Genomic DNA, 11,612 nt, shown 5'->3' with positions numbered 1-11,612 from the left:
CTCCCTCCTCGAAAACTGCTGCCGTAGCGCGAATCGCCTATATCTTTTGACAGCTGGGTGACGTAACCCTATAGTTCACTCCGAACTCCAACAGGTGTACGGTGTACCGACATGTTATCATCTACAAATACATTCAGCTGCAAAGCCAATTACATGCAAATATTTACATGCTTATACAGTTCAAAAGGTGCAATGAAAAACATATGTTTAAGATATTGTTTAAGATATATAAACAAGACTCAACATGACGTTCGTCAGCAAGGTGGCAGAATATTGTAGAGTGAACGATTGTGGGTCATGCGCATGCGTGCGCAAGCGCAGGAGCGCTCGGCAGTAGAATTCTGCAGGGAGTAGGATTTTGCAGAACACCGGGTCCCCACGGACATTTTAGTGTCACGCACCTTCAGCTCAGGCAATGTTATTATCAGCTCCGGTAGCTCCGGTAACGTTAGGAGGTGATGGCATGCAGTGGGAAAGCGGCAATAGTCCCGGTTGGAGTTAGTAAAACACAGTTGTATGTTAGCCTTCTTGGATGTTGAATAAACGCCTATCATTGTCTTTAAACACCCCACCTCTCAGACTCCCATTTCCTCCTCTGCTAGCTAGTAGCTACGGTAACATTTCGTTGACTGTATTACCTCGCGGGCTGATTCTATAGTTAAAACGTGCGTTGTGTTGTACAAACTGCTAACGCTATGGCAAGATGTGTGTATGCCTATGTAATGTTAATGGCTATGTTTTTAAAGTCGTAATGAAGATTGATTTAGATTGTGCTTGCCATTTGTACACAAACTGACTAGCACCTGGCTCAGCTGCAGTGCTGCTGCAGCAGCCAGTGCTCACCTCCGCCAAATGATTTTTTTTTAATTTGCGCGTCATCTGAACCGTACGATACACAGACGCGCCATTACCGGATAAATATATATATAATTAGTAAACTGTCGGGGGCATTTTGTGCCCCTCTTAACTGATTTTCGAGGGCATTTTGTCCATTTTCAAGGGCATTATGCCCCAAGCCCCCGTTAATTTCGAACCCTGCGCTCTATCATCCCGAAATCAAATCTAGATCATAGCTATTATGTTGCATCATGAATGCATGAAAGGGGGGGGGGGGGGTAGTTTCTGATTATTTCATTGTCAGTAACGGCATTCGCATTGAACACTAAAAACGGTTATCAGCCCGATCGGTGTAAAAGCATTGCAGGATCAAGCTAAAATTGACGTCAAATCACCCTTACCTGTGGCCGGGAGTAATCCAAAAAGAATATTCCAATTTCTTGAACGCCATCTGGTAGATCCAATGTCCATTTGCTCGACGGCATAATCCACCATAACATATGGATCGGGCCTATTTAACAGGCTTCAATGTAACCGGCAGAACCGTTCGCCTTGCCCGAGAAGGAAAAATTAAACCCGAGACCTGGGGCCATCCCACAGCCCAGGATACAATGTGTGTGTGTGTGCGTGTGTGTGTGTGTGTGTGTGTGCGTGTGCGTGCGTGTGTGTGTGTGTGTGTACCGTGTGTGTACCGTGTGTGTACCGTGTGTACCGTGTTAGGCAGTAGACCAGAGTCGATGAGGGTCAGGAAGTCATCGTTGAGGCTGGACTCCAGACTAATGATGTCATCAATCACTGTGTCCTCCATCTGAAACAACCAATCACAGACCGGTAAATCACAGATCCAACCGAATGACACAAATTAGCCCCAGTGTTATTTGGCAGCATGTATGGAAATAATGGAGCTGATTGGAAATAACTAACAGTGATGATCATATTGACTAAACAACCAAATTAAAGTACATGTATTCAGAAAGTATACTAAAGTTGTGTTAAATTCAAACCATTTAAAGGGGACATGTACTATAAATGTCATTTTTCAGTCTCTAGCATTGTATTATAGTAATAGGAGTTAGTATCAATGTGTTTTAGTGTCTAAATACCATATTGGCGGATTGCTCTGATTCAGCTCAGATAATTTCCTGCTCCAGTAAATTAGTCCATCCTGATTTGAAGGCCTGAATGACGTTACTCAGGCTCTGGGTAGAAGACAGTGATGTGATTGGCTCTGTGGTTGTAGCTAATGCCCGCCCACAATCTACCTAGACTAGACAGCGAGTGGAAAACCACTTCCTCATACTGCGAGGCAGAGTGAAACCCGACACCTCTGCATACACTGGAGGGAGAGAGAGAGAGAGAGATAGAGAGGGAGAGAGAGAGGGAGAGAGAGGGAGACAGAGAGAGAGAGGGAGGGAGCACTTGGGGGGGGGGGGGGGACCTGCCGTGCCACATGGGAGAGGGGAGGAAGGGAGGCCCCCCCCTCCCCACAAGCTGCCGCAGGGAGAGAAAAAACGAAAGGAAGAGACGGCCTGTCTTTTTTTTTCTCTCTCTCTCTCGCACCCCCCCCCCTCTCTCTCTCTCTCTCTCTCTCTCTCTATCTCTCTCTGTCTACCAGTCGCAGACTGTGTGGACTGACTGTCACTCAAAGTGCTTATGGGCGGAGCCAGGCCATAACAGCCTGAAATCTTGAAGCTGAAAAATTATGGTTTTGAGTACTTGATTAGAAATATAAAACAATGCATTTTTTTGAAAAAAACCTTACAGATGTCTTCGATAGACTAACAGGAATTGTGTAAAGTTGCCCAAATAGTGCTAGGAATAGCAGTACATGTCCCCTTTAAAGATTCAGTACAAATTCAATCTCATTGCATTTGTGACGCAGCACAGTCTAGGTGGGATTATGCCGGCGCAGTTGTTCTGTCAGGACGCCGTCCCAACCAGAGGAACTTTGGTGGAAAACTGTTATCATCGTTCGTCACAAAGGCATCTGTATGGTGTGAATACACAAAGGCATTGATGCCAATGGGTAGGTTGAGCATTGTCAAATAAGAACGTAATAAAAACAAGCTTGAAATTACAACCTTGGCCAATTGAGCTACATTGAGCAAATGTAGGGAAAGCTTGTCTCATGTCTTCTTATTAATCTTTCAGAGCAGCGTACAGTGAGCGCACGTGTCCATTAACTCAAGGTATTTGCACCTGTCAAATAACACAACTCCTAATATAAATGGACAATAAAACATCAAATGAAACTAATTCTCAATATCAATATTAGAGTAAATACAGATCCGCTCTTCTTCTGTGACCCCCTGTGTGTGTGTGTGTGTGTGTGTGTGTCAGCGTTTCCGTTAGCCGGTAATTACCGGTATTTGACCGGCAAAATCTGTTGAAGTCCGACATATTTCATCTCTCCGGTCTTAATGTCCGGTGAAAATAATTCCCTGAGTCTAAGCACAATTTGATTATTTGAATTGTATTAAAATAGGCTAAAATTAAATAGCCTATGCGATGAACGAAACGATCATTACATTTGTTTCCTTGTTGCTTCTAATAATGACAACGACGTTGTCAGCGAGAGCTTAGTGCTGGGTGTGCGAACTTTTGTGAAGCTGCAGAGCCATAGCAACAGCAGCACAATGCAGTATTCCAGCAGTACTCCAATTCAGCCATTTTCAGCCAATGTTGGGTGGGGGGCGCTGCTGTGCGGTTCCCAGAAAAGAGCCAATAACAGCTGAATGAGCTGCTCTGCAGCGCCATACTCTTTGCAAATAAGTCGTTGCGAGGTGGAGAGAGTCGTCACGCAAACCACGATAATGTTGCCGTCTCTCTGCTTTCTCAGTTCTTCGCTTGATATAATTAATACAAATGTCCAATATAACGGAATTCGTTAGCTCATAAAAATGTGATTATAACAGACTGCTGTTTAGTGTCGGACCGACTGCCCACATACGCGGTCTATTTTATTTCAAGTCAGCAGCAGCACGGAGTATCGAGGGACTTATTTTATTTGGAATATATTAATGACTGTATACGCAAAAGTAGCCTAGTTTTAAGTAATACTATTATAAATCTACATGCCTTGAGGATGACATTCTTTATATAGCCTGCCTATCAATTGTTTTAAAGCTCAATAAACTATGACCGGAATTAATCTCATTTGTCCGGTAGATTGAAATCTTGCAGGTCACGGAGACCGGCAACAATTTTTTCTAACGGAAACCCTGTGTGTGTGTGTGTGTGTGTGTGTGTGTGTGTGTGTGTGTGGTGTGGTGTGGTGTGGTGTGGTGTGGTGTGGTGTGGTGTGTGTGTGTGTGTGTGTGTGTGTGTGTGTGTGTGTGTGTGTGTGTGTGTGTGTGTGTGTGTGTGTGTGAGTGAGTCAGTCCATCAGAAACAGCCTAGTCAGCAGTCACACCAGTCAGCAGTCTGACCAAGATTCAAGAGATGTATTCATATAAATCTCTGCTAACCAATCAGACCAGTTAGAAGTCAGACCAGTTAGAAGTCAGACCAGTTAGCAGTCAGACCAGTCAGCAGTCAGACCAGTTAGCAGTCAGACCAGTCAGCAGTCAGCAGTCAGACCAGTCAGCAGTCAGACCAGTTAGCAGTCAGACCAGTTAGCAGTCAGACCAGTGAGCAGTCAGACCAGTCGGCAGTCAGACCAGTCAGACCAGTTAGCAGTCAGACCAGTTAGCAGTCAGACCAGTTAGCAGTCAGACTAGTCAGCAGTCAGACCAGTTAGCAGTCAGACCAGTCAGCAGTCAGCAGTCAGACCAGTTAGCAGTCAGACCAGTTAGCAGTCAGACCAGTTAGCAGTCAGACCAGTCAGCAGTCAGACCAGTCAGCAGTCAGACCAGTTAGCAGTCAGACCAGTTAGCAGTCAGACCAGTCAGCAGTCAGACCAGTCAGCAGTCAGACCAGTCAGCAGTCAGACACCAGGCTCCATTCCTCTTTACTACAGTGTGGAGGTTATGTTAGGATTAGAGATGAAAGCTGGGAGGTTTACTGTCATGAATCCATACAGAGGTAATTTGTACTATACCGTAATCCACATATTGTATCAAATATAAGTACTATATACTAGGGAGGTAATCTTAAACAACCAATGGTACACACTACGCTGAAAAGCATGTGCATATCTGTTTGTGGAGTGAAGTTGTGGAATAATTTACCTGAATACATAATACAGAGTAAACATATGGGACAATTTAAAAAGCAGCTTAAAAAATACACATTAGAGAAATACAGAAATGAGTAATGCGGATAAACAAAGTTATGTTATATTGTGTTATATAGTGTTGTATTGTATTTACTGCTGTCAAGCGAATCAAGTTTTTTCTTTTTGTACTATAAGTAAAAGTATATTCTATAATGTATTATATTAAATTATGTTATATCTAGTCAAATTAATGGAAGAACAAATGAAAATGTAAGGGGGTAGGGATTATGAGGAGCTGATCAATTGGACTTTTATTAACGGACTTTATCAAATGAACTTTAAATCACTGGACCTTATCACAAGCTGCGTATGTCAAGGAAGACCACTTTATTCCTGTAAAACTACCCTGTCTGGTTGAATAAAGTTCTCCTTGATGATTGTCGACTGAATCGTGTGAGGTGTTCATTCTGCCTGGGATTATCAGATGTTTCCGTGAGCACACCAGAGGGATCATTAAAAAAGTACACAACGCAGGACACTATCGTCTATCCATCACTCACTGGGATTATCGGAACATCTAACAAACTTGATGTTTGATTCTGATCAAACTGGCCAGTATCACGTCTTCGTCTGTTTGGCCCTCCATCCAATTCCTCTGCGTTGTGTACTTTTAATGGTCCTGACGTCTCCGATACTGGTAGATAAGATCCTTATCTCCCCCCGTTAGTGCAATCCATAAACCATAACTAACTCTCCACCTCCGTGAGAGAAAGCGCCCCAGACACATGCAGTTGTGCATGATAACATGCATGCACGCATGTCTCCAACACATGTATGTGGGTACGTGTATCACGTAAGAACATGTCAACTAACTAAATACATTGCTCTTGACTTTTTGTTTATAATTTCTTTTTTTATTATTATGATTGTTCTGTTTGACGGAGCTAGATACTGTGATTTGTTTGTAATATGGAGAATATATGTTAAAAAATTTACTTTTTCATTCATTCATTATTTATTCATTCATACTAGGGGGGTGTAGTGGTTACGTAATTTTTGTTTTTTCGTGTTCCACCCTCTTAATGTATTTCCCCATTGCCCATTTCTAAATCGGCTCGTTTAAAACAAATAAAGCATGGACATTGGCATAGTGTACCTTTCTGTGCGTATTCATCCACAATCTATAGCTCAACATGAAAATATTCGCAATTAATTGTAAAGGTAGCAAAATAACAACGTTTATGTTTTCGTTCACTGGGAAACTACACTGCCATTTTGGCGCTGCTGACTGACGTCACCACAGCGTATACTTTAGTCGCAGACCTAGGATCAGATTTCCCTTACATTCCATAAGCTTAACAATTCGTACAATGGGAAAATAACTGACCCTGGATCTGTGGCTAGTATCTCTCTGGTGATCATAACCATGCCCGACAAGGAAGAAGCCAACCACCATTTCTAAAAGCAACAACCACGTTATCATTATTTGTATTCGCTGCATATTAAATCACTGTAAATACTAATGTAAATCATTGTTTCGTTTCGTACATATTGTGTATAGTTTATAACGTTATTGTTTTTTACATAATGTTAGTAGCTATCTAGCTTGCTAGCCATTCCCGAAACTCTACATGCCCCGATTTAAAATGGTTCTCTCCTCTTTTTTTTTTTTTTTTTATTGATATTTTTTGCACAAATCTCTCCAATATTCAAAACATCCCTTTCCACATCATCATATGCAATTTCCAGGATTTGCCTTTTTCTTTTTTGTAAGAACATACAAAACATGTAAAGGACTCATACAAATACATTAACAACTGACATGGAAAATAAAAAAAGACTTACGAAAAAAGAAACATACTATACTATACATTATGCGTATACATCCCTGATATATATACTTTGCATGTAGACCGAACTACCTTCGAGCAGGTATGTGCTGCATCCTCTATCGGGATGCCACCCTTCTCCATATTGCATGTGAGAGAAAGCGCCCCAGACACATGCAGTTGTGCATGATAACATGCATGCACGCATGTCTCCAACACATGTATGTGGGTACGTGTATCACGTAAGCATGTGTACATGCCTCATATGTGTGTGTGTGCATCTTCCTGGTATGTGACTGTACTCCTATCTCTTGTGTGTGTCTCGTATCCATGTGTGCCTCTGCCCCCTATGTGAGTGTATATCTCAGACGTGTATATATATGTGCGTCTCAGCTACATATGTGTGTGTCTCCTATATACATGTGTATCCGGTTCTCTCCTCTTTGTATACTTTTGTCCTCACAAACAAAGTATTCTGCCAGGGAACTTATGGACACGACAGTAGTAGTTATGAGGTTTTTGAGCTTGTAACCGTAACGTTAGTTAGCTATCGTGGTATCAGCGGGCCGTGACGTGTAGCTAGCTAGCTTGCTAGCCGGCATGATGCGTGCAGTGCACAGGTCTGAGAAGAGGACCTGCTCATTTTACTCGTTCCAGAAACTCCTCTACATGACCCGATTTAAAATAGTTCACGACAGTAGACATTGCTAACATCTAGTACGTTTAGCGGGGTAACGTTAACGTTAGCTAGCTTGGTATCAGCTTGCCGTGACGTGGATTAGGCGACAGCACTCAACAACAGGCTGCCTACTGGTAAATGTAGTTCTTTTTTTTACGACAAATTAAAAACTGTATAACTACCTTTATTTCAACCAAAAATGCTTAAACAATAATGTTAGTGGTAGAAGGGAACTCATTTTGTGCAAAAATGGAAGCTTGTCCATTTCCATGCGGCAGAATTGTTACAATAGCCGATAATCCATTTTCCCAATGAATCCCTATACGGGTGGAACAACCAGTGACGTCAGACTACACCTCCCTATAGCCTACTTATATTAGATAAATAAGGAAAATGGTAGTTAATTTAATAGAGTGAAAGGATAGACCATTTGAATGAAGCACCACTATGACAATTGTTACAAGATAATTACATAAAAAATATGACATGTAATTTGTACTGGAAAACTAAATACTGTCAAATACCGCTATATCGTAAAAACTAGAAAGATTTTGAGTAATGAAAATGTTTAAGAATGTAAAGCGGAGTGTGTCTTTACTGGTGTGTGCTAAGTGTGTCTTTACTGGTGTGTGCTAAGTGTGTCTTTACTGGTGTGTGCTAAGTGTGTCTTTACTGGTGTGTTGCTAAGTGTGTCTTTACTGGTGTGTGCTAAGTGTGTCTTTACTGGTGTGTGCTAAGTGTGTCTTTACTGGTGTGTTGCTAAGTGTGTCTTTACTGGTGTGTTGCCAAGTGCGTCTTTACTGGTGTGTTGCTAAGTGTGTCTTTACTGGTGTGTTGCTAAGTGTGTATTTACTGGTGTCTTGCTAAGTGTGTATTTACTGGTGTGTTACTAAGTGTGTCTTTACTGGTGTGTTGCTAAGTGTGTCTTTACTGGTGTGTTGCTAAGTGTGTCTTTACTGGTGTGTTGCCAAGTGTGTCTTTACTGGTGTGTTGCTAAGTGTGTCTTTACTGGTGTGTTACTAAGTGTGTCTTTACTGGTGTGTTACAAAGTGTGTCTTTACTGGTGTGTTGCTAAGTGTGTGTTTACTGGTGTGTTGCTAAGTGTGTCTTTACTGGTGTGTGCTAAGTGTGTGTTTACTGGTGTGTTGCTAAGTGTGTGTTTACTGGTGTGTTGCTAAGTGTGTCTTTACTGGTGTGTTGCTAAGTGTGTATTTACTGGTGTGTTGCTAAGTGTGTCTTTACTGGTGTGTTGCTAAGTGTGTCTTTACTGGTGTGTTGCTAAGTGTGTCTTTACTGGTGTGTTGCTAAGTGTGTCTTTACTGGTGTGTGCTACGTGTGTCTTTACTGGTGTGTGCTAAGTGTGTCTTTACTGGTGTGTGCTAAGTGTGTCTTTACTGGTGTGTTGCTAAGTGTGTCTTTACTGGTGTGTTGCTAAGTGTGTGTTTACTGGTGTGTTGCTAAGTGTGTCTTTACTGGTGTGTTGCTAAGTGTGTGTTTACTGGTGTGTTGCTAAGTGTGTCTTTACTGGTGTGTTGCTAAGTGTGTCTTTACTGGTGTGTTGCTAAGTGTGTCTTTACTGGTGTGTGCTAAGTGTGTGTTTTCTGGTGTGTTGCTAAGTGTGTCTTTACTGGTGTGTTGCTAAGTGTGTGTTTACTGGTGTGTTGCTAAGTGTGTCTTTACTGGTGTGTTGCTAAGTGTGTGTTTACTGGTGTGTTGCTAAGTGTGTCTTTACTGGTGTGTTGCTAAGTGTGTGTTTACTGGTGTGTTGCTAAGTGTGTGTTTACTGGTGTGTTGCTAAGTGTGTCTTTACTGGTGTGTTGCTAAGTGTGGCAGGCTGTGTGCTAAGTGTGTCTTTACTGGTGTGTTGCTAAGTGTGGCAGGCTGTGTGCTGGAGGCTGAATCTGTGGAATGGCTCTGTGATGCTGTGTGAAGTGTTTGTGTGAGGTTCCTGAGCAGGCTGTGTGGTATGTCACAGCTGAGAGGTAGTAGACTGCTTGTCTCAACACAGTAGGAAGTGCAGTGATTCTAATAGGAAGTTCTGTGATTTTTACAAGATGTGAAAGGTATCAGAGTTTAGCACGGTTTACCAAGGATGACCTCAAACACTGTTCTCATTGAGAATACTCTCTACTGGACCTTCTGTAGGTGGTAAGACTGGACCTTGTCAAGGAGGTAAAACATATTTAGACTGGACCTTCTCTAGGAGGTCAAACATTTTTACACTAGGCCGAGTAGGGAAATACGCCAGGCTGTTGCAGACTGGACCATATAACGTTAAATATATTGACACTTGTATACGCCTCATGGTGCACAATTCTGGCACACAGTCATTATTTAATCCATCACTATCGTTGAATAAACTACTGTACATTTGTAATGCCCAAACAGCTCAATAAAGTTATGGGACTTGTGGCTTGTCATGTCCACTTTTCTACACAAACTGACTGACATTCCCAACTCGCATTGGGCAAACAGAACCACTCTGCTGTTTCTTTTATTATCAGGCATGAGTTAATAAAAGTAACAGTCAATAGTCAATAGATACCTGTTTATGAGTCACAACAGTTCTGCCAGTTCTACAAACAAAGGTCCTCAATACATGTATGTATTACACTCCACACACACCCCACAAATGATGTATTACACTCCACACACACCCCACAAGTGATGTATTACACTCCACACACACCCCACAAGTGATGTATTACACTCCACACACACCCTACAAGTGATGTATTACACTCCACACACACCCCACAAGTGATGTATTACACTCCACACACACCCCACAAGTGATGTATTACACTCCACACACACCCTACAAGTGATGTATTACACTCCACACACACCCCACAAGTGATGTATTACACTCCACACACACCCCACAAGTTATGTATTACACTCAACACACACCACAAGTTATGTATTACACTCAACACACACCACAAGTGATGTATTACACTCAACACACACCACAAGTGATGTATTACACTCCACACACACCACAAGTGATGTATTACACTCTACACATCCCACAAGTGATGTATTGCACTCCACACACACCCCACAAGTGATGTATTACACTCCACACACACCCACACGTGATGTATTACACTCCACGCACACCACAAGTGATGTATTGCACTCCACACACACCCCACAAGTGATGTATTACACTCCACAAGTGATGTATTACACTCCACGCACACCACAAGTGATGTATTGCACTCCACACACACCCCACAAGTGATGTATTACACTCCACACACACTCCACAAGTGATGTATTACACTCCACACACACCCCACAAGGGATGTATTACACTCCACAAGTGATGTATTACACTCCACAAGTGATGTATTACACTTTATACAACGGCCTGCAAATTTCTCGATTCTGATTGGCTGAAACAGTCCATTTACACGTATGTATTGGGAACAGTCCACGCTGGCTGGTCCTAGGACCCGCCCACAACCGAATCACATCACATCACTCCGCCGGATCACAAGATGGCGGACAATAATCTTTAACAATGATAGCGTCCTAACGACTAAATATGAAGCGATTCTGTCACGCCGAATGTCTTAGTCCTTTAAACAATGTTGGATGATGTAATTGATGGGTCATGAGTCAATACAGAACAAAAGAAAAATCGCGGATTGATTGATTGATTGATTAATTTGCGATTTTTTTTCAATTTCTTTTTCCTTCCCTCGGACTGCAGCGCTGGCTCTAGTCTCCACCCACCGCCACACACCCCCCCCACACACACACACACACACACACACACACACACACACACACATTCACACACACACTCCTGTCTGCAACAGCGGGGGAAAGTCAGACTGAGAGAGGAGCAGCTGAGTGCTGCGCTGTTTTAAGTGAGCATGGTCTATTGAATTGATTGATTGGTTGATTGCTAATTTTATTACTGTACGCCTGGTTTCCAACTGGTTAAGTTTAGGCTAAAAAAATAAATAAAAAAATAGGGCGAATAAAACTTTTTTTTCCTATAGGGCAAAGAAAACTTTTTAATTTGTTTTACCTACTTTCTATAGAAGCATCTAAGAATGAAGTTCTATAGAAAGTAGGTCTGCATCCCCTTAAC

General features: G+C 42.2%; 1 protein-coding gene across 1 annotated transcript in view; it reads right to left on the bottom strand.

The window, feature by feature from the left end:
* The window catches only part of tfe3a (transcription factor binding to IGHM enhancer 3a), a 94,471-nt gene that overhangs the window by 24,343 nt on the left and 58,516 nt on the right, over positions 1 to 11,612 (bottom strand). The window contains exon 6 of the mRNA XM_084332909.1: positions 1,550 to 1,645. Coding sequence (XP_084189035.1) covers positions 1,550 to 1,645 — 96 coding nt within the window. The remainder of the gene's footprint in view (positions 1 to 1,549; positions 1,646 to 11,612) is intronic.

Source organism: Notolepis coatsorum, assembly GCF_963971535.1.
Source record: "Notolepis coatsorum genome assembly, chromosome: 17".
In the NCBI taxonomy this organism is placed as follows: Eukaryota; Metazoa; Chordata; class Actinopteri; order Aulopiformes; family Paralepididae; genus Notolepis; species Notolepis coatsorum.
This window is presented reverse-complemented; position numbering and strand designations above follow the sequence as displayed.